This window comes from Oncorhynchus mykiss, chromosome 19 (assembly GCF_057628025.1).
Source record: "Oncorhynchus mykiss isolate SJ-2025 chromosome 19, ASM5762802v1, whole genome shotgun sequence".
NCBI lineage: Eukaryota > Metazoa > Chordata > Actinopteri > Salmoniformes > Salmonidae > Oncorhynchus > Oncorhynchus mykiss.
Window position 1 is genome coordinate 61,328,210 of NC_143040.1, and position 23,962 is coordinate 61,352,171.

The following is a 23,962-nucleotide window of genomic DNA, read 5'->3' on the forward strand; positions in this document are numbered from 1 at the left end:
AGGGAGGACAGAAGCTCAGTTCAACCTCACAGTTCCACCTCTCCCTTTGGTCAACAAATTGGGGGAGACATTTTGAAAAACAAGGTCAATCCCTGTGAAAATGGGCCCTAAAGTCAGACACGGAACATAACAATTCCACATTTTGTTTTGTGCCAACCCTCTTTCCAGTTACGCCTTTTTGGAAACAGATCCCCAAACAGATCCCCCAATTATATCTACCTGCACTATCACACACACACACACACACACACACACACACACACACACACACACACACACACACACACACACACACACACACCTGGTAGGGGTAGAGTGTGACTCCTCCTCCATTGCTGCGAGACATGTACTGGTGAGCCTGCAGGGCAGCCGTGCTCAGTAACGCTCTGCTACCAGAACCGTTATTACTGGGGCTGTGGGGCGGCTGGGCACCGCTGGCTTTACTGCTGTGTGCCGGAGAGACGCTCCTCCTCTCAACCCCCAAGCCGACCCCTAGGGAGCTGGGCTTGGACCCATGGCAGGGGTATCCTCCCTGATGCACAGAGGATGGAGCTGGCGATGAGGAGGCTGGGGCTAGAGCTAAAGAGGCTGCCTGGGCAGAGGTTTGCCCCACAGATGCTGCACCTTGGCAGGGGTTGGAGGCAGTGTGGCTGGGGCTTGAGGATGATGCACTAGAGGAGGACGGAGGCATGGTAGGGTGGTGTGGGTGTGGATGGGGGTAGGCTGCTGAGGCTGGGAGGAGGTAGGCCCAGTCCCGTGGTGCTGTGGGGCCCTGGGGAAGGCCACTGCGGCTGGGCAGGGTGGGGGGCGAGCTGGGGGACAGGTCCCACTGGTCCAAGGTCAGCACCATGTGGACTGCTTCCTGTTTCAGCTGGGTCAGATGAGTGGAACACACGTCACAGCGACTGTCACGCTCGTTCCACGCCCGCCGCGAGCTGTTGGGCACCTGGAGCTTGTCGTGGAGGAGGAGGGAGAAGGAGGGATCCTACGAAATATAGAGAACAAGAGAAGGAGAAAGGTGATTAGTTAAGTTATTTACACTTGTTGACAACACTGCATCGTCACAATGCAGAGGACTGTGGATCTGAAATAGGCTGCGATTGATTCTGATGGTAGCGGACATTATAATAACAATGGAGAAACTAACACACACACAGAACACACACACACACAGAGAACACTGGATTTGTATCTAGTTGAGCACTCTGAAGCTCTCTGTTCAGAGAGATAAAGCTTCTAAGAGTTGACTGAACAAACAAAAAGGTCTTTCTCCTGTCTGACTGTCTGCTTGTTTGGTTTAGCAGAAGAAGAAAGACAAAGGCAGAACTCATTAGCCAAGTTGTTCAGAGAGAGATTGAAACTACAGATAGAGAAACAAATGAAGAAAAAGGGAAAAATAAGAGATACAGAGAGGAGAGAGAACAGGGTTGGAGTAGACAGAGAGAAACAGAGAGAGAGACCACTTCTGGGAAAATTGGAAAACACTAAACAATCAACAACACGAAGAATTATCTATCCAAAATGGAGATGTATGGGTAAACCACTTCTCCAATCTTTTTGGCTCTATAACAAAGAATAAAGAGCAAAAACATATACATGATCAAATACAGATCTTAGAATCAACTATTAAAGACTACCAGAACCCACTGGATTCTCCAGTTACATTGAATGAGTTACAGGACAAAATAAAAACCCTCCAACCCAAAAAGGCCTGTGGTGTTGATGGTATCCTCAATAAAATGATCAAATATACAGACAACAAATTCCAATTGGCTATACTAAAACTCTTTAACATCATCCTTAGCTCTGGCATCTTCCCCAATATTTGGAACCAGGGACTGATCACCCCAATCCACAAAAGTGGAGACAAATTTGACGCCAATAACTACCGTGGAATATGTGTCAACAGTAACCTTGGGAAAATCCTCTGCATTATCATTAACAGCAGACTCGTACATTTCCTCAATGAAAACAATGTACTGAGCAAATGTCAAATTGGCTTTTTACCAAATTACCGTACAACATACCATGTATTCACCCTGCACACCCTAATTGACAACCAAACAAACCAAAACAAAGGCAAAGTCTTCTCATGCTTTGTTGATTTCAAAAAAGCCTTCGACTCAATTTGGCATGAGGGTCTCCTATACAAACTGATGGAAAGTGGTATTGGGGGTAAAACATACGACATTATAAAATCCATGTACACAAACAACAAGTGTGCGGTTAAAATTGGCAAAAAACACACACATTTCTTCACACAGGGTCGTGGGGTTAGACAGGGATGCAGCTTAAGCCCCACCCTCTTCAACATATATATGAACGAATTGGTGCAGGCACTAGAAAAGTCTGCAGCACCTGGCCTCCCCCTGCTAGAATCCGAAGTCAAATGTCTGCTGTTTGCTGATGATCTGGTGCTTCTGTCACCAACCAAGGAGGGCCTACAGCAGCACCTAGATCTTATGCACAGATTCTGTCAGACCTGGGCCCTGACAGTAAATCTCAGTAAGACCAAAATAATGTTGTTCCAAAAAAGGTCCAGTCACCAGGACCACAAATACAAATTCCATCTAGACACTGTTGCCCTAGAACACACAAAAAACTATACATACCTTGGCCTAAACATCAGCGCCACAGGTAACTTCCACAAAGCTGTGAACGATCTGAGAGACAAGGCAAGAAGGGCATTCTATGCCATCAAAAGGAACATACATTTCAACATACCAATTAGGATTTGGCTAAAAATACTTGAATCAGTCATAGAGCCCATTGCCCTTTATGGTTGTGAGGTCTGGGGTCCGCTCACCAACCAAGACTTCACAAAATGGGACAAACACCAAATTGAGACTCTGCACGCAGAATTCTGCAAAAATATCCTCCGTGTACAACGTAGAACACCAAATAATGCATGCAGAGCAGAATTAGGCCGATACCCACTAATTATCAAAATCCAGAAAAGAGCCGTTAAATTCTATAACCACCTAAAAGGAAGCGATTCCCAAACCTTCCATAACAAAGCAATCACCTACAGAGAGATGAACCTGGAGAAGAGTCCCCTAAGCAAGCTGGTCCTGGGGCTCTGTTCACAAACACAAACACACCCTACAGAGCCCCAGGACAACAGCACAATTAGACCCAACCAAATCATGAGAAAACAAAAAGATAATTACTTGACACATTGGAAAGAATTAACAAAAAAACAGAGCAAACTAGAATGCTATTTGGCCCTACACAGAGAGTACACAGCGGCGGAATACCTGACCACTGTGACTGACCCAAAATTAAGGAAAGCTTTGACTATGTACAGACTCAGTGAGCATAGCCTTGCTATTGAGAAAGGCCGCCGTAGGCAGACATGGCTCTCAAGAGAAGACGGGCTATGTGCTCACTGCCCACAAAATGAGGTGGAAACTGAGCTGCACAATCATGAGCTGCACAATCTCTCTCTCTCTGTGTCTTTTGCCACATTTCAGGCTTCAAACATAAATATATAAAACTGTATTTTTTTGTGAAGAATCAACAACAAGTGGGACACAATCATGAAGTGGAACGACATTTATTGGATATTTCAAACTTTTTTAACAAATCAAAAACTGAAAAATTGGGCGTGCAAAATTATTCAGCCCCTTTACTTTCAGTGCAGCAAACTCTCTCCAGAAGTTCAGTGAGGATCTCTGAATGATCCAATGTTGACCTAAATGACTAATGATGATAAATACAATCCACCTGTGTGTAATCAAGTCTCCGTATAAATGCACCTGCACTGTGATAGTCTCAGGAGGACCGTTAAAAGCGCAGAGAGCATCATGAAGAACAAGGAACACACCAGGCAGGTCCGAGATACTGTTGTGAAGAAGTTTAAAGCCAGATTTGGATACAAAAAGATTTCCCAAGCTTTAAACATCCCAAGGAGCACTGTGCAAGCGATAATATTGAAATGGAAGGAGTATCAGACCACTGCAAATCTACCAAGACCTGGCCGTCCCTCTAAACTTTCAGCTCATACAAGGAGAAGACTGATCAGAGATGCAGCCAAGAGGCCCATGATCACTCTGGATGAACTGCAGAGATCTACAGCTGCACAAATCTGGCCTTTATGGAAGAGTGGCAAGAAGAAAGCCATTTCTTAAAGATATCCATAAAAAGCGTTGTTTAAAGTTTGCCACAAGCCACCTGGGAGACACACCAAACATGTGGAAGAAGGTGCTCTGGTCAGATGAAACCAAAATTGAACTTTTTGGCAACAATGCAAAACGTTATGTTTGGCGTAAAAGCAACACAGCTGAACACACCATCCCCACTGTCAAACATGGTGGTGGCAGCATCATGGTTTGGGCCTGCTTTTCTTCAGCAGGGACAGGGAAGATGGTTAAAATTGATGGGAAGATGGATGGAGCCAAATACAGGACCATTCTGGAAGAAAACCTGATGGAGTCTGCAAAAGACCTGAGACTGGGACGGAGATTTGTCTTCCAACAAGACAATGATCCAAAACATAAAGCAAAATCTACAATGGAATGGTTCAAAAATAAACATATCCAGGTGTTAGAATGGCCAAGTCAAAGTCCAGACCTGAATCCAATCGAGAATCTGTGGAAAGAACTGAAAACTGCTGTTCACAAATGCTCTCCATCCAACCTCACTGAGCTCGAGCTGTTTTGCAAGGAGGAATGGGAAAAAATGTCAGTCTCTCGATGTGCAAAACTGATAGAGACATACCCCAAGCGACTTACAGCTGTAATCGCAGCAAAAGGTGGCGCTACAAAGTATTAACTTAAGGGGGCTGAATAATTTTGCACGCCCAATTTTTCAGTTTTTGATTTGTTAAAAAAGTTTGAAATATCCAATAAATGTCGTTCCACTTCATGAATGTGTCCCACTTGTCGTTGATTCATCACAAAAAAATACAGTTTTATATCTTTATGTTTGAAGCCTGAAATGTGGCAAAAGGTCAAAGTTCAAGGGGGCCGAATACTTTCGCAAGGCACTGTATATATATATAAATAATATTACATTTGTAATGTCTTTATTGTTTTGAAACTTCTGTATGTGTAATGTTTACTGTTAATTTTTATTGTTTATTTCACTTTTGTAGAAACGAGCCCTCTCAGTCAGCTGGTGTTGGACCTCACCAACCAAGCTGAGCCCAGAAACAAGCCCTCTTAGTCAGCTGGTGTTGGACCTCACCAACCAAGCTGAGCCCAGAAACGAGCCCTCTCAGTCAGCTGGTGTTGGATCTCACCAACCAAGCTGACACCAGCACTGCTTCAAAAGAAAGAGGTCCAATAAACAAAATCATGAACCAATCAAAGGACTCATATTTACAACATTGGAAAAAACAAAACAAAATCCCAAAGCCGACTAAATTGCTATCTGACCCGAAACAGAGAATATGAACTGGCTGATTATCTCTACTTTGTCAGAGATATGAAGCAGAGACAGATCCTTCCCAAGTACAGGCTGAGTGACCACCGATTGGCAATAGAAACCGGCAGACATAAAAAGATATGGCTTCCCAAAGAGGAGTGTGTATGTGGTCACTGCATGACAGGGGAGGTAGAGACAGAGATGCACTTTCTCCTTTACTGTGATAAATATTCCTCACCAAGAGATTCATCATTCACAGAAATGGCTACATTTATTCCACATTTTTACAAATTTATGGCTCCTCTTGCAGCCAAATATGTATTTGCTATAACCTGAGGGACACTGAATAATAACATCTGTATAGTAAACAGTAACTTACTTATTATTACTCTTATTGTTATTACTATTATTACTGTAATTTATCAATCCAAATAGTATTGGAATGGGTGGTAATGGTAATGATAACAGTTTAGTGATGGTAGTAGTAGTAGTGGTAGTAATGATGATGGTAGTTGTAGTACTGATATAAAGGAGAAGATGACCGTTATTTAGTGATAAGTTCTAGTTTCATTTTCTATATTTAGATTCTTATATTTATTACATTCTACTATTGAATGTTACCATTTTATTGTTATTATTTTTGTATTTCGTGTCGTGATTGTTTTTTTGTTTTTTTTCAGCCATAGGGACCATAGGGACCATACATCTACTTAACTGGAAAGCTATTGAATCAACGGGCACTCTTTATTACATGCTGTCTCAATAAAGTTTGATGTGATTTGATGTTAACCATAACATTCAGCAGACAGATATGAATCCTTTCTTTCCCACAACCCCTCCCTCCTCCTCCTCCATTCATCTCCTCGCTCCTCCCCTCCATTCATCTCCTCGCTCCTCCCCTCCATTCATCTCCTCGCTCCTCCCCTCCATTCATCTCCTCGCTCCTCCCCTCCATTCATCTCCTCGCTCCTCCTCTCCATTCATCTCCTCGCTCCTCCTCTCCATTCATCTCCTCGCTCCTCCTCTCCATTCATCTCCTCGCTCCTCCTCTCCATTCATCTCCTCGCTCCTCCTCTCCATTCATCTCCTCGCTCCTCCTCTCCATTCATCTCCTCGCTCCTCCTCCTCCATTCATCTCCTCGCTCCTCCCCTCCATTCATCTCCTCGCTCCTCCCCTCCATTCATCTCCTCACTCCTCCTCTCCATTCATCTCCTCGCTCCTCCTCTCCATTCATCTCCTCGCTCCTCCTCTCCATTAATCTCCTCGCTCCTCCTCTCCATTCATCTCCTCGCTCCTCCTCTCCATTCATCTCCTCACTCCTCCCCTCCATTCATCTCCTCGCTCCTCCCCTCCATTCATCTCCTCGCTCCTCCCCTCCATTCATCTCCTCGCTCCTCCCCTCCATTCATCTCCTCGCTCCTCCCCTCCATTCATCTCCTCGCTCCTCCTCTCATTCATCTCCTCCTCTCCATTCATCTCCTCGCTCCTCCTTTCCATTCATCTCCTCGCTCCTCCTCTCCATTCATCTCCTCGCTCCTCCTCTCCATTCATCTCCTCGCTCCTCCTCTCCATTATCCATCTCCTCGCTCCTCACCCTCCTCCTCCTCCATCCATCCCCTCACCCGCCATCATCCATCCCCTCGCTCCTCCCCCTATCCTCCTCGCTCCTCCCCCCGATCCTCCCCCCATCCCCTCCCCTCCCCTTCAATCCCCCCACCCCTCTCGCTCGCTCCTCCCCCATCCCCTCCCCATCCCCGCTCGCTCCTCCCCCATCCCCCTCGCTCCTCCCCCCATCCCCCTCGCTCCTCCCCCCATCCCCCTCGCTCCTCCCCCCATCCCCCCACCCCGCTCACTCCTCCCCCCATCCCTCCATCCCCTCCCCCCATCCCCCCACCCCCCTCGCTCCTCCCCCCATCCCCCTCGCTCCCCCACGTCCTACCCCCCAGTATAATGAGCTGTAGTACAGTTGACTTTTCATCCTTTAATTGGAAACATTCAAATGCTGCAAATCTCCTGCCTCCCCAGCTCCACACGCACGTGCACACACACACAATATCAGGTCAATAATTAGCATTAAGCCTAACCCTAACCCCCTGGACCCTCCTGTCTTTCAATCCCTTTATTACCATCAAAAGAGTGTGTGTGTGTGTGTGTGTGTGTGGGGCTAAGCTATTATCAAGTTGGTTATGAAAACACTTAACTTATTAAAACCCTCTCATAGAAGTGTGGCTTAGTCAATTACAACACCCTTACAGAAGATGTCCCAGTGCACCACACACACACACACACACACCTATGTATTACTATACTTGTGAGAACTTTTTGGGGACCAACAATTGAACCTAACCCTAACCTTAACCAAATCCTAACCATAACCCTAACCTTAACCAAATCCTAACCATAACCCTAACCTTAACCAAATCCTAACCATAACCCTAACCTTAACCCTAATTCCAACAGTAATCCTAACCACTAAGCCTAAAATAGCAAAATGTCCTCACTTCTCTGAATTGTAGTTGGTTTACGATTCTTATGAGGACTTCTGGCACTCACAAGTACGTGTACACAGCCACAAGTCCCATTACCTCAAAACCTGGAGCTCGGGTTGAAGGGTCAGAAATGACAAAGAAGCTACTGAGAAGTCAGTAGAACCTTCCATAATGCATACTGTCCAGGGGTGGAACACAAGCCAGAACGGTGTCCATTTGAAAATGTTATCTTCTGTTCCTGCAGACATAACAATGTCTTATTAAACCCAATGCAAATCAGTCTAATGACGTTATGAAATGCAGACCGTTTTAAAAAGTTAACGGAGACCCCTGAAGCACGTTAGCAGCAAAATGGACCTGGAATATATTACAACGTCAGCTTACTTTAACATCACACATCTGCTTGGTGGCGTTTCTGAAATGTTTACGTACTGTCTGTTATTTCAAATGTCAGTATATTCCAGGCTTGAGACTGTGGCTAAACTATGCCTTCTTCTGCGTATAGTACGAAGCATGTCCAGACATGAAGTTTAACAAGCGGGGTATAGAGGGTTCATACTGTATGTTCTCAATGGGCTGGCTGTTACATTGTTTAAACCGTATGTATATCTGAGGGCTCCCAAACCTCTCTAACCACACCTCTGTTACCAGCCCTGTATCAATACAGCACATGTGCTGCTGAGACGGACCTGCATGTGTGTGTGTGTCTCGCAAATACTCAGAGAAGGAACGTGGCACATGACACACACAAAGACCACAGGTCCACAAAGCAACCCTTCATGCCAACAGACAGACAGAGAGAGAGAGACACAAACCGATAGAAAGACAGACAGACAGACAGACAGACAGACAGACAGACAGACAGACAGACAGACAGACAGACACCGATTGAAAGAAATAGACACAGACAGACAGACAGACACTGATAGAAAGACAGACAGACACCGATAGAAAGACAGACAGCGATAAAAAGAAAGACAGACAAACAGACAGCGATAAAAAGAAAGACAGACAGACAGCGATAAAACGAAATACAGACAGGCAGACAGGCAGACAGGCAGACAGGCAGCGATAAAAAGAAAGACACACAGACACACAGACAGCAATAGAAAGAAAGACAGACAGACACAGACAGCGACAGAAAGAAAGACACACAGACAGCGATAGAAATACAGACAGACACACACACACACCATGTTCTGGAAGAACCCCTCAGGATCCTGAACCTGATTAACAGCCTACATCTTTAAATCAGGACAACAACGGAGGCAGGACACACAAACAAATGATCGTATGAGGACAGCGTGGTCACTAGCTGGCATAGCCACAAGGTCATAAAATCTGATTTGAACCCTAACCACACTGCTAACCCTAATGTCTAACACAAACCTTAAATTAAAACCAAAAATCACATTTTTGTTTTCATACCTTTTTACAATATAGCCACATTTGACTTTGCAGCTGGCCCATCTAGCAGAAATCAACCAGTTCTGCCTCCAGGACAAGACTCCTGGTAATAAACATCAACCTGCGTCAGTTGAGGGACAGAGTGTGTGAGGGAAGGAAGGGGTTTAGGTGTGTACCCTGGTCCTAATACAGACAATTGTATTGCAGAGTAAAATGAACACTGCCTTCCCACATTGACAGACAGACTTTTAAACAAATGACGTTCAGTTGCGACTGACATGATCCGTTACACAACACACTACCTCTGACCGCCTCCAAGTTCCAACACACTACCTCTGACCCCCTCCAAGTTCCAACACACTACTCCTGACCCCCTCCAAGTTCCAACACACTACCTCTGACCCCCTCCAAGTTCCAACACACTACCTCTGACCCCCTCCAAGTTCCAACACACTCTCCCAGACCCCCTCCAAGTTCCAACACACTACCTCTGACCCCCTCCAGGTTCCAACACACTACCTCTGACCCCCTCCAGGTTCCAACACACTAACCCTGACCCCCTCCGTGTTCCAACACACTACTCCTGACCCCCTCCAAGTTCCTACACACTACCCCTGACCCCCTCCAAGTTCCAACACACTACCCCTGACCCCCTCCGTGTTCCAACACACTACTCCTGACCCCCTCCAAGTTCCAACACACTACTTCTGACCCCCTCCAAGTTACAACACACTACCCCTGACCCCCTCCAAGTTCCAACACACTACCTCTGACCCCCTCCAAGTTCCAACACACTACCTCTGACCCCCTCCAAGTTCCAACACACTACTTCTGACCCCCTCCAAGTTCCAACACACTACCTCTGACCCCCTCCAAGTTCCAACACACTACCTCTGACCCCCTCCAAGTTCCAACACACTACCTCTGACCCCCTCCAAGTTACATGAATTACCTCACCCACTTCCCTCTTCTTCTCTTTCTACCCTTTCAGTGTTCTCTCTCCCTCTGTTCCTCCCTCTCCCTGAGGGGGGGGGGGGGGGGGATGGGCGAGGAGGACAGTGGTAGAGGGCAAGAGGGAGGAGGACATCTTGCCAACAGGTAATACACCCAGCCTGCTCAGCCTGAGATCCAGTTACACACACACACACACACAGACACACCAGACAAGCAGCCAAGAGAGCAGCATGGTGCCCAGTGTCTGAGATGAGGACCTCGTTGTTCTACATTATCTGAAGTTGGAGCGGCTGCCAAAACAACAAGAAAGAGCAGCAGTGTTTTCAGATGGGAATGATGAACGTGTGTAAAAGCAGTTTGATTGACAGACCTAGACCCACACTACAGCTCAGCCTCTCTCACTACAGCTCAGCCTCTCTCACTACAGCTCAGCCTCTCTCACTACAGCTCAGCCTCTCTCACTACAGCTCAGCCTCTCTCACTACAGCTCATCCTCTCTCACTACAGCTCAGCCTCTCTCACTACAGCTCAGCCTCTCTCACTACAGCTCAGCCTCTCTCACTACAGCTCAGCCTCTCTCACTACAGCTCAGCCTCTCTCACTACAGCTCAGCCTCTCTCACTACAGCTCAGTCTCTCTCACTACAGCTCAGCCTCTCTCACTACAGCTCAGCCTTTCTCTCAGTATTACCTGCTGCTGTGCTTGCAGTATGTCACCTAACAGATATGGGAGTTAATCAAAGTTTGATTTGTTTTCAAATAGTTTGTTTGTGGGTCTGTGTGAATCAAATCAAATCAAGTTAAATGTATCAAAGGTAAACAATAGGTAGGTAAAGAAATAAAAACAACAGTAAAAAGACAGTGAAAAATAACAGAGCGAGGCCATATACAGGCACTGGTTGGTCAGGCTGATTGAGGTAGTATGTACATGTAGATATGGTAAAAGTGACTAGGCATATATGATAAACAGAGAGTAGCAGCAGAGTAAAAGAGGGGTTGGGGGGGGGCACACAATGCAAATAGTGCAGGTAAGCATTTGATTACCTCTTCAGGATTTATCTCTCTTAAAGTCAGTACGTCACAGTGCAGTACATGAAGACATTACATTAAACACACTCAGTTATCCCTTCAGTCAATAGACAAAATGTAAACACTCACACTCTCTCTCAAGCATTTATGAGGTCTTTGCCCCCAGGAAGAGGTGTATAGAGCATGTCCATCCAGTGCAACACACACACACACACACGGATGTGGGGGTTCATCAGTTATGTTTTACAGTTAGAGAGCAGTGGTTTAGGTAGTGTCAGAGAGGGTAATTAGTTTAGCATGTAGCAGAGAATCACCTTCTCTACACCCTCCATCTCTTTATCTTCCTCCCTTTATCTCTCCTCCTCTCTTTGAGTTGCTCCATCAGTATTCCATGACAGTGCCTCAGTGAGTGCTCCATGGAGACAGACAGAGTGTGCAGTCACGTGGAGTCTGAGTGTATGTTCCCTGTGTGTGTGTGTGTGTGTGTTCCCTGTGTGTGTGTGTGTGTTTGCTACGTATCCAAGACCCATTCATTTCTCCTACAAGGCCAAACAAAGCCGCACCTCATCCATACAGAGTGATGGTTAGAGACAGAAAAAAAAATGACAGGAGAGAGCTAGAGAGAAAGAGACAGAGAGAGAGACAAGTACTAAACGATATCATAACCGCCATCAATAAAAGACAGTACGGTGCAGCCGCCTTCATCGTCCTGGCTAAAGCTTTCGACTCTGTCAATCACCGTATTCTTATCGGCAGACTCAATAGTCTTGGTTTCTCAAATGACTGCCTCGCTTGGTTAACCAACTACTTCTCAGATAGAGTTCAGTGTGTCAAATCAGAGGGCATGTTGACCGGACCTCTGGCAGTCTCTATGGGGGTGCCACAGGGTTCAATTCTCGGGCCGACTCTTTTCTCTGTATACAGTGCATTGCGAAAGTATTCGGCCCCCTTGAACTTTGCGACCTTTTGCCACATTTCAGGCTTCAAACATAAAGATATAAAACTGTATTTTTTTGTGAAGAATCAACAACAAGTGGGACACAATCATGAAGTGGAACGACATTTATTGGATATTTCAAACTTTATTAACAAAACAAAAACTGAAAAATTGGGCGTGCAAAATTATTCAGCCCCTTTACTTTCAGTCCTGCAAACTCTCTCCAGAAGTTCAGTGAGGATCTCTGAATGATCCAATGTTGACCTAAATGACTAATGATGATAAATACAATCCACCTGTGTGTAATCAAGTCTCCGTATAAATGCACCTGCACTGTGATAGTCTCAGAGGTCCGTTAAAAGCGCAGAGAGCATCATGAAGAACAAGGAACACACCAGGCAGGTCCGAGATGCTGTTGTGAAGAAGTTTAAAGCCGGATTTGGATACAAAAAGATTTCCCAAGCTTTAAACATCCCAAGGAGCACTGTGCAAGCGATAATATTGAAATGGAAGGAGTATCAGACCACTGCAAATCTACCAAGACCTGGCCGTCCCTCTAAACTTTCAGCTCATACAAGGAGAAGACTGATCAGAGATGCAGCCAAGAGGACCATGATCACTCTGGATGAACTGCAGAGATCTACAGCTGAGGTGGGAGACTCTGTCCATAGGACAACAATCAGTCGTATATTGCACAAATCTGGCCTTTATGGAAGAGTGGCAAGAAGAAAGCCATTTCTTAAAGATATCCATAAAAAGTGTTGTTTAAAATTTGCCACAAGACACCTGGGAGACACACCAAACATGTGGAAGAAGGTGCTCTGGTCAGATGAAACCAAAATTGAACTTTTTGGCAACAATGCAAAACGTTATGTTTGGCGTAAAAGCAACACAGCTGAACACACCATCCCCACTGTCAAACATGGTGGTGGCAGCATCATGGTTTGGGCCTGCTTTTCTTCAGCAGGGCCAGGGAAGATGGTTAAAATTGATGGGAAGATGGATGGAGCCAAATACAGGACCATTCTGGAAGAAAACCTGATGGAGTCTGCAAAAGACCTGAGACTGGGACGGAGATTCGTCTTCCAACAAGACAATGATCCAAAACATAAAGCAAAATCTACAATGGAATGGTTCAAAAATAAACATATCCAGGTGTTAGAATGGCCAGGGTCAAAGTCCAGACCTGAATCCAATCGAGAATCTGTGGAAAGAACTGAAAACTGCTGTTCACAAATGCTCTCCATCCAACCTCACTGAGCTCGAGCTGTTTTGCAAGGAGGAATGGGAAAAAAATTCAGTCTCTCGATGTGCAAAACTGATAGAGACATACCCCAAGCGACTTACAGCTGTAATCGCAGCAAAAGGTGGCGCTACAAAGTATTAACTTAAGGGGGCTGAATAATTTTGCACGCCCAATTTTTCAGTTTTTGATTTGTTAAAAAAGTTTGAAATATCCAATAAATGTCGTTCCACTTCATGATTGTGTCCCACTTGTTGTTGATTCTTCACAAAAAAATACAGTTTTATATCTATATGTTTGAAGCCTGAAATGTGGCAAAAGGTCGCAAAGTTCAAGGGGGCCGAATACTTTCGCAAGGCACTGTATATCAATGATGTCGCTCTTGCTGCGGGTGATTCCCTGATCCACCTCTACGCAGACGACACCATTATGTATACTTCTGGCCCTTTGGACACTGTGTTAACTAACCTCCAGACGAGCTTTAATGCCATACGACACTCCTTCTGTGGCCTCCAACTGGTCTTAAACGCTAGTAAAACCAAATGCATGCTTTTCAACCATTCGCTGCCTGCACCCGCACGCCCGACTAGCATCACTACTGGACGGTTCTGACCTAGAATATGTGGACAACTACAAATACCTAGGTGTCTGGATAGACTGTAAACTCGGCTTTCTATTTCGCAACAACGCCTCCTTCACTCACGCCGCCACACATACCCTAGTAAAACTGACTATCGATCCTTAACTTCGGCGATGTCATCTACAAAATAGCTTCCAATACTCTACTCAGCAAACTGGATGCAGTCTATCACAGTGACATCCAATTTGATACCAAAGCCCCTTATACCACCCACCACTGCGACCTGTATGCTCTAGTCGGCTGGCCCTCGCTACATATTCGTCGCCAGACCCACTGGCTCCAGGTCATCTATAAGTCTAAAGGTAAAGCTCCGCCTTATCTCAGCTCACTGGTCATGATAACAACACCCACCCGTAGCACGCACTCCAGCAGGTATATCTCACTGGTCATCCCCAAAGCCAACACCTCCTTTGGCCGCCTTTCCTTCCAGTTCTCTGCTGCCAGTGACTGGAACGAATTGCAAAAATTGCTGAAGCTGGAGACTTATATTTCCCTAACTAACTTGAAACATCAGCTATCTGAGCAGCTAACCGATCGCTACAGCTGTACATAGTCCATCTGTAAATATCCCACCCAATCTACCTACCTCATCCCCATATTGTTTTTATTTACTTTGCTGCTCTTTTGCACACCAGTATCACTACTTACACACCATCATCTGCTCATCATCATCTGCTCATCTATCACTCCAGTATTAATCTGCTAAATTTGAATGACTTTGCTACTATGGCCTATTTATTGCCTTACCACCTCACGCCATTTGCACACACTGTATATATAGACTTTTTCCATTTTATTATTGACTGTAGGCTTGTTTATTCCATGTTTAACTCTGTGTCACACTGCTATGCTTTATCTAGGCCAGGTCGCAGTTGCAAATGAGAATTTGTTCTCAACTAGCCTACCTGGTTAAATAAAGGTGTTCTCAACTAGCCTACCTGGTTAAATAAAGGTGTTCTCAACTAGCCTACCTGGTTAAATAAAGGTGTTCTCAACTAGCCTACCTGGTTAAATAAAGGTGTTCTCAACTAGCCTACCTGGTTAAATAAAGGTGAAATAAAATATTACAAATAAAATTGTTGTTTAGTATATCAGTAATAATAGTAGCATGTTAATTTTCCATGTTTAGACTTTTATCGTCCCTAACATTTATAACATTTCTACTATTGACGGTTACCATTTTATTGCTGTTATTTCTATTATTAGTGTATTTATTAGTATTTTTATTTACTACCACGTTATATTATTATTCATGATTTTTTTATAATGTATACTGTATACAATGTTTCTTTGACAATATTGACACAATGTTTTTCATAGCAATAAAGCAGCTTGAATTTAAGAGAGAGAGGTTGTAGAGAGAGAGAGAGGGAGAGAGAGAGGTTGTAGAGAGAGAGAGAGAGAGGTTGTAGAGAGGGAGAGAGAGGTTGTAGAGAGGGAGAGAGAGGTTGTAGAGAGGGAGAGAGAGATTGTAGAGAGGGAGAGAGAGAGAGGTTGTAGAGAGAGAGAGAGGTTGTAGAGAGGGAGAGAGAGGTTGTAGAGAGGGAGAGAGAGAGAGGTTGTAGAGAGGGAGAGGTTGTAGAGAGAGAGAGAGGTTGTAGAGCTAGAGAGAGAGAGGTTGTAGAGAGAGAGAGGTTGTAGAGCGAGAGAGAGGTTGTAGAGCGAGAGAGAGGTTGTAGAGTGAGAGAGAGAGAGAGAGAGGTTGTAGAGAGAGAGAGAGGTTGTAGAGCAAGAGAGAGAGAGGTTGTAGAGCGAGAGAGAGGTTGTAGAGAGAGAGAGAGAGAGAGGTTGTAGAGAGGGAGAGAGAGAGAGGTTGTAGAGAGGGAGAGAGGTTGTAGAGCGAGAGAGAGGTTGTAGAGCGAGAGAGAGGTTGTAGAGCGAGAGAGAGAGAGGTTGTAGAGAGGGAGAGAGAGAGAGGTTGTAGAGAGGGAGAGAGGTTGTAGAGAGGGAGAGAGAGGTTGTAGAGAGGGAGAGAGGTTGTAGAGAGGGAGAGAGAGGTTGTAGAGAGGGAGAGAGAGAGGTTGTAGAGAGGGAGAGAGGTTGTAGAGCGAGAGAGAGAGAGGTTGTAGAGCGAGAGAGAGAGAGAGGTTGTAGAGCTAGAGAGAGAGAGGTTGTAGAGAGAGAGAGGTTGTAGAGAGGGAGAGAGGTTGTAGAGAGGGAGAGAGAGGTTGTAGAGCGAGAGAGAGAGAGAGAGAGAGAGAGAGGTTGTAGAGAGAGAGAGGTTGTAGAGCGAGAGAGAGAGAGGTTGTAGAGAGAGAGAGAGAGGTTGTAGAGCTAGAGAGAGAGGTTGTAGAGCGAGAGAGAGAGAGGTTGTAGAGAGAGAGAGAGGTTGTAGAGAGAGAGAGAGATTGTAGAGCGAGAGAGAGAGAGGTTGTAGAGAGGGAGAGAGAGAGGTTGTAGAGAGAGAGAGGTTGTAGAGCGAGAGAGAGAGAGGTTGTAGAGAGAGAGAGAGGTTGTAGAGAGAGAGAGAGGTTGTAGAGCGAGAGAGGGAGAGGTTGTAGAGAGGGAGAGAGAGAGAGGTTGTAGAGAGGGAGAGAGAGAGAGAGGTTGTAGAGAGAGAGAGAGGTTGTAGAGCTAGAGAGAGAGAGGTTGTAGAGCGAGAGAGAGAGAGGTTGTAGAGAGAGAGAGAGGTTGTAGAGAGAGAGAGGTTGTAGAGAGAGAGAGAGAGGTTGTAGAGCGAGAGAGAGAGAGGTTGTAGAGAGGGAGAGAGGTTGTAGAGCGAGAGAGAGAGAGAGAGAGAGAGAGGTTGTAGAGCGAGAGAGAGAGAGAGAGGTTGTAGAGAGAGAGAGAGAGGTTGTAGAGCGAGAGAGAGAGAGAGGTTGTAGAGAGAGAGAGGGAGGTTGTAGAGCGAGAGAGAGAGAGAGAGGTTGTAGAGCGAGAGAGAGAGGTTGTAGAGCGAGAGAGAGAGGTTGTAGAGCGAGAGAGAGGTTGTAGAGAGGGAGAGAGAGAGAGGTTGTAGAGCGAGAGAGAGAAAGAGGTTGTAGAGAGAGAGAGAGAGAGAGGTTGTAGAGAGAGAGAGAGAGAGAGGATGTAGAGAGAGAGGTAGAGAGAGAGAGGTTGTAGAGAGAGGGAGAGAGAGAGGTTGTAGAGAGAGAGAGGGGTTGTAGATAGAGAGAGCGAGAGAGAGGTTTTAGAGAGAGAGAGAGAAGTTTTAGAGAGGGAAAGAAAGAGAGAGTTTGTAGAGAGGGAGAGAGAGAGGTTTTAGAGAGTGTGAGAGAGAGAGAGAGGTTGTAGAGAGAGGGAGACAGAGAGAGGTTGTAGGGAGAGAGAGAGTTTGTAGAGAGAGGGAGAGAGAAGTTGGAGAGAGGTAGAGATAGGATGTAGAGAGAGAGAGAGAGGGAGAGAGAGAGAAAGGATGGAGAGAGGTAGAGAGAGGATGTAGAGAGAGAGAGAGAGTCGGGTCGTGGGGTTAGACAGGGATGCAGCTTAAGCCCCACCCTCTTCAACATATATATCAACGAATTGGCGCGGGCACTAGAAAAGTCTGCAGCACCCGGCCTCCCCCTGCTAGAATCCGAAGTCAAATGTCTGCTGTTTGCCGATGATCTGGTGCTTCTGTCACCAACCAAGGAGGGCCTACAGCAGCACCTAGATCTTATGCACAGATTCTGTCAGACCTGGGCCCTGACAGTAAATCTCAGTAAGACCAAAATAATGGTGTCCCAAAAAAGGTCCAGTCACCAGGACCACAAATACAAATTTCATCTAGACACTGTTGCCCTAGAGCACACAAAAAAACTATACATACCTTGGCCTAAACATCAGCGCCACAGGTAACTTCCACAAAGCTGTGAACGATATGAGAGACAAGGCAAGAAGGGCATTCTATGCCATCAAAAGAAACATACATTTCAACATACCAATTAGGATTTGGCTAAAAATACTTGAATCAGTCATAGAGCCCATTGCCCTTTATGGTTGTGAGGTCTGGGGTCCGCTCACCAACCAAGACTTCACAAAATGGGACAAACACCAAATTGAGACTCTGCACGCAGAATTCTGCAAAAATATCCTCCGTGTACAACGTAGAACACCAAATAATGCATGCAGAGCAGAATTAGGCCGATACCCACTAATTATCAAAATCCAGAAAAGAGCCGTTAAATTCTACAACCACCTAAAAGGAAGCGATTCACAAACCTTCCATAACAAAGCCATCACCTACAGAGAGATGAACCTGGAGAAGAGTCCCCTAAGCAAGCTGGTCCTGGGGCTCTGTACAAACACAAACACACCCTACAGAGCCCCAGGACAACAGCACAATTAGACCCAACCAAATCATGAGAAAACAAAAAGATAATTACTTGACACATTGGAAAGAATTAACAAAAAAACAGAGCAAACTAGAATGCTATTTGGCCCTAAACAAAGAGTACACAGCGGCAGAATACCTGACCACTGTGACTGACCCAAAATTAAGGAAAGCTTTGACTATGTACAGACTCAGTGAGCATAGCCTTGGTATTGAGAAAGGCCGCCGTAGGCAGACATGGCTCTCAAGAGAAGACAGGCTATGTGCTCACTGCCCACAAAATGAGGTGGAAACTGAGCTGCACTTCCTAACCTCCTGCCCAATGTATGACCATATTAGAGAGACATATTTCCCTCAGATTACACAGATCCACAAAGAATTCGAAAACAAATCCAATTTTGAAAAACTCCCATATCTACTGGGTGAAATTCCACAGTGTGCCATCACAGCAGCAAGATTTGTGACCTGTTGCCACAAGAAAAGGGCAACCAGTGAAGAACACACACCATTGTAAATACAACCCATATTTATGCTTATTTATTTAATCTTGTGTCCTTTAACCATTTGTACATTGTTAAAACACTGTATATATATATATATATATATATATATATATATATATATATATATATATATATATATAAGATGACATTTGTAATGTCTTTACTGTTTTGAAACCTCTGTATGTGTAATGTTTACTGTTAATTTTTGTTGTTTTTCACTTTATATATTCACTTTGTATGTTGTCTACCTCACTTGCTTTGGCAATGTTAACACATGTTTCCCATGCCAATAAATCTCTTGAATTGAATTGAATTGAAGAGAGAGAGATAGAGAGAGAGAGAGAGAGAGAGAGAGAGAGGATGTAGAGCGAGAGAGAGAGAGAAAGGATGGAGAGAGGTAGAGAGAGGATGTAGAGCGAGAGCGAGAGCGAGAGAGAGAGAGGATGTAGAGCGAGAGAGAGAGAGAGAGAGAGAGAAGATGTAGAGCGAGAGAGAGAGAGAGAGAGAGAAGATGTAGAGCGAGAGAGAGAGAGAGAGAGGATGTAGAGCGAGAGAGAGAGAGAGAGAGAGAGAGAGAGGATGTAGAGCGAGAGAGAGAGAGAGAGAGGATGTAGAGCGAGAGAGAGAGAGAGAGAGAGAGAGAGAGAGAGAGAGAGAGAGAGAGAGAGAGAGAGAGAGAGGATGTAGAGCGAGAGAGAGAGAGAAAGGATGGAGAGAGGTAGAGAGAGGATGTAGAGCGAGAGCGAGAGCGAGAGAGGATGTAGAGCGAGAGAGAGAGAGAGAGAGAGAAGATGTAGAGCGAGAGAGAGAGAGAGAGAGAGGATGTAGAGCGAGAGAGAGAGAGAGAGAGAGAGAGAGAGAGGATGTAGAGCGAGAGAGAGAGAGAGAGAGGATGTAGAGCGAGAGAGAGAGAGAGAGAGAGAGAGAGGATGTAGAGAGAGAGAGAGAGAGATAGAGAGGATGTAGAGCGAGAGAGAGAGAGAGAGAGAGAGGGGTTGTAGAGGGAGAGAGAGCAAGAGGGAGAGGTTGGAGAGAGAGGGAGAGAGGTTGGAGAGAGAGAGAGAAAGAGGTTGGAGAGAGAGAGAGAGAGAGAGAGAGGGAGAGAGAGAGAAAGGTTGGAGAGCGGGAGAGAGAGAGATGTTGGAGAGAGAGGTTGGAGAGAGGTAGAGAGAGGATGTAGAGCGAGAAAGAGAGAGAGAGAGAGAGAGATTGTAGAGAGAGGGAGAGAGAGAGGTTGGAGAGAAAGGGAGAGCGGGAGATAGGGAGAGGGGTTGTAGAGACCGAGAGCAAGAGAGAAGGAAAGGGAGAGAGGTTGTAGAGAGAGAGGGAGAGATGTTGTAGAGAGAGAGAGAGCAAGAGAGAGGTTGAGGATAGAAAGAGAGCAAGACAGAGAGTGAGAGCGAGCGAGCGAGCGAGCGATGGAAAGGGAGAGAGGTTGTAGAGAGAGAGAGACTTAATGATGAGTGTATTAGAGGTGGTAGATGACTGAGATAATTCAATCTGAAGATTCTATCTCAGCTCATCTCTCTCGCTCTGATGCACGGTCACTCACATTTGTGTGACTGACTTAATGCCCATGACTGACAATGCCTCACAACAGTGTGTGTGTGTGCGTGTGTATGTATGTGAGTGTCTGCACATGTGTGTGTTTTATCATTACTGTATGTCCAGCATGCCACAGTGACTCAGCAACACCCAGGCTCTATGGACAAAATACTGGTTTAAAATAGGTCAGTCATAACAGACAAAACAAACACAAACTAACAAAAACACTTTTAAATAATGAATGACATTTCTTCTTCCCATTTGTTACACTCATACAGACTTAGTATGCAACCCAAATGCCCCCCTATTCACCATATAGTGCACTACTTTTGACCAGCGCCCTATAGGGGTTAGGTACCATTTCAGATGCAGCCTTACTGTAGCTACACAGAGTCTGTCTTTCAACTGAACAGCTGCTCTGTACTGCTCTCTGTCAAATACTGGGACCAACAAGCTGTTGACATACACTCAACGTACATAACAACTAAAATGTGTATGTGTATGTCCGTGTGTGCCTACATACTGTTGAAGTCGGAAGTTTACATACACTTAGGTTTGGAGTCATTAAAACTCATTTTTCAACCACTCCACAAATTTATTATTAACAAACTATAGATTTGGCAAGTTGGTTAGGACATCTTCTTTGTGCATGACACAAGTACTTTTTCCAACAATTGTTTACAGACATATTATTTCACTGTATAACAATTCAGTGGGTCAGAAGTTTACATACACTAAGTTGACTGTGCCTTTAAACAGCTTGGAAAATTCCAGACAATGATGTCATGGCTTTAGAAGCTTCTGATAGGTTAATTGACATAATTTGAGTCAATTGGAGGTGTACCTGTGGAAGTATTTCAAGGCCTACCTTCAAACTCAGTGCCTCTTTGCTTGACATCATGGGAAAATCAAAATGAATCATCCAAGACCTCAGAAAAATAATTCTAGACCTCCACAAGTCTTGTTCATCTTTGGGAGCAATTTCCAAACGCCTGAAGGCACCACGTTCATCTGTACAAACAATAGTGCACAAGTATAAACACCATGTGACCACGCAGCTGTCATACGGCTCAGGAAGGAGACGCGTTCTGTCTCCTAGAGATGAACATACTTCGGTGTTAAAAGTGCAAATCAATCCCAGAACAACAGCAAAGGACCTTGGGGAGATGCTGGAGGAAACAGGTACAAAAGTATCTCTATCCACAGTAAAAAAAGAGTCCTATATTGACATAACCTGAAAGGCTGCTCAGCCAGGAAGAAGCCACTGCTCCAAAACCGCCATAAAAAAGCCAGGCTACGGTTTGCAACTGCACATTGGGACAAAGATCATACTTTTTGGAGAAATTTAACTGTTTGGCCATAATGACCATCATTATGTTTGGAGGAAAACGGGGGAGGCTTGCAGAAGAACACCATCCCAACCGTGAAGCATGGGGGTGGCAGCATCATGTTGTAGGGGTGCTTAGCTGCAGGAGGGACTGGTGAACTTCACAAAATAGATGACATCATGAGGCAGGAAAATTATGTGGATATATTGAAGCAACATCTCAAGACATCAGTCAGGAAGTTAAAGCTTGGTCACAAATGGGTCTTCCAAATGGACAATGACCCCAAGCATACTTCCAAAGTTGTGGCAACATGGCTTAAGGACAACAAAGTCAAGGTATTGGAGTGGCCATCACAAAGCCCTGACCTCAGTCCTATAGAACATTTATGGGCAGAACTGAAAAAGCATGTCCCAGCAAGGAGGCCTACAACCTGACTCCGTTACACCAGCTCTGTTAGTGGAAGGCTTCCCAAAACTTGGGTTAAACGTTAAACAATTTAAAGGCAATGCTACCAAATACTAATTGAGTGTATGCACATTTCTGACCCACTGGGGATGTGATGAAAGAAATAAAAGCTGAAATTGGCCAATATGACTATGCACCTCTCTCTCCCCCCTCTCACTCTCTCCCTCCCATCTCTCCTCTACCTCCTCTCTGTTCTTTCCTACCCACCTACCCTTTCTCCTCCCTCTCTCTCCACTTCAGTTTCTCTGCCTCTTACGCTCTTCCCCTCTCTCCTCCCCTCCTCACCCCTCAGAAGGGAACATAACAGGAATTAGAGCATTGAGGGAGATGGGAGGGAGGAGGAGAGGAGATGAGGGGAGACGGGGAGGAGGAGAGGAGGTGTGACAGGAAATGGAGCTAGTCTTATCCAGAATGACGAGGGTTTATCAGCGTGTAATAAGTTCCAGGCGGCTGCATGCGGAGGTTAAGGCTGAACAACCCCCTCTATCTAATTCTCTTTCTTCATCTCTCCTCCTCCTCCTCCTCTTTTTACTCTCCCTTTTCCTTACTCTCTGCCTCTTTTACATGAACAAACATACATCTTCGAAACACACAGGAGCATCTCAGCAGGTCTGAGATCAGTGTATTGGTGCAGAAGAGAAGCATCCGGTCTCGAGCACCTGCTCTAAGAACACACACAAACAGACACACACCTACACACACAAACAGACACACACACCCAGATAAGACATCAGCACTTCTTTGTGCTCATTGAAAGAGATATACGAACAAGGAGCAGTATTCAATTGTTTTCCAATTAATATATAGCTGTAGTATTAGCTACTGGTCTTGGATAACGTACAATCTGTAAAGAGTTATGGGTATTTATTTCACTTTGTGTGTTTTATATTTGTGCTGACCGTAAAGCTCATCGCTGTCCTAAATCATTTATGTAATCACCTTACACACTCATCTAGCTGATCTTGGGTGTAATCATTAGTCCAACAGTTGCAAATTAGAGTTTCTATTAGACAAATTCAGGTATGTTTATCCCTGTTTCGATCCGTTTGCTTCCATTTAAGAAAAGTTTTTCAACAGAAATCAGCAGCCACATAAAAAGAGCATGATCACTTTGCTGGTTGAATATATAATTTATTCTCACAACTATCTACATGCTCTCCTCCTCTCACCCTTTCCCTTCACTTGTGGACTTCAGATGTCTGTGACCAGGTGAAAAATCCTTTCCAAGCCAAACCTTCATATCATGACCGCTAACAGCTACACACAGCCAACATCATTATCACGTCATAGTCTAGAACTAATGCTACAATCATGCAGTACAGTGTACAGTCAGAAAGCAGTTTAGCAGTTACACCGGTGGGACCCCGGTGGCAATAAATGAATAAAACCAAAAGCTTACCTTGACTTGGAAGAGTTCCAGCTAGCTAACATAGCATCCCTTTCTGTTCGAGCTGGGTGTTTGAGTAGGCTAAACTAGCTAGCTGCATTTGCTAGCTAAGTCAGTCACAATGGTCAGGTATTCTGCTACTGTGTACTCATTGTTTAGGGCCAAATAGCATTCTAGTTTTCTCTGTTTTTTTGTTGATTCTTTCCAATGTGTCAAGTAATTATCTTTTTGTTTTCTCATGATTTGGTTGGGTCTAATTGTGTTGCTGTCCTGGGGCTCTGTGGGGTCTGTTAGTGTTCGTGAACAGAGCACCAGGACTAGCTTGCTTAGGGGGATTCTCTCCAGTTTATCTCACTGTAGGTGATGGCTGTGTTATGAAAGCTTTGGGAATCACTTCATTTTTGGTGGTTGTAGAC

The 23,962-nt window shown here is 45.0% G+C and overlaps 1 protein-coding gene across 2 annotated transcripts in view; it reads right to left on the minus strand.

The window, feature by feature from the left end:
• Window positions 1-23,962, minus strand: part of kif26ba (kinesin family member 26Ba) — a 212,402-nt gene that overhangs the window by 135,332 nt on the left and 53,108 nt on the right. For both annotated transcript variants that reach the window (XM_036955054.2, XM_036955053.2), the window contains exon 3: window positions 302-985. In XM_036955054.2, coding sequence (XP_036810949.2) covers window positions 302-985 — 684 coding nt within the window. The remainder of the gene's footprint in view (window positions 1-301; window positions 986-23,962) is intronic.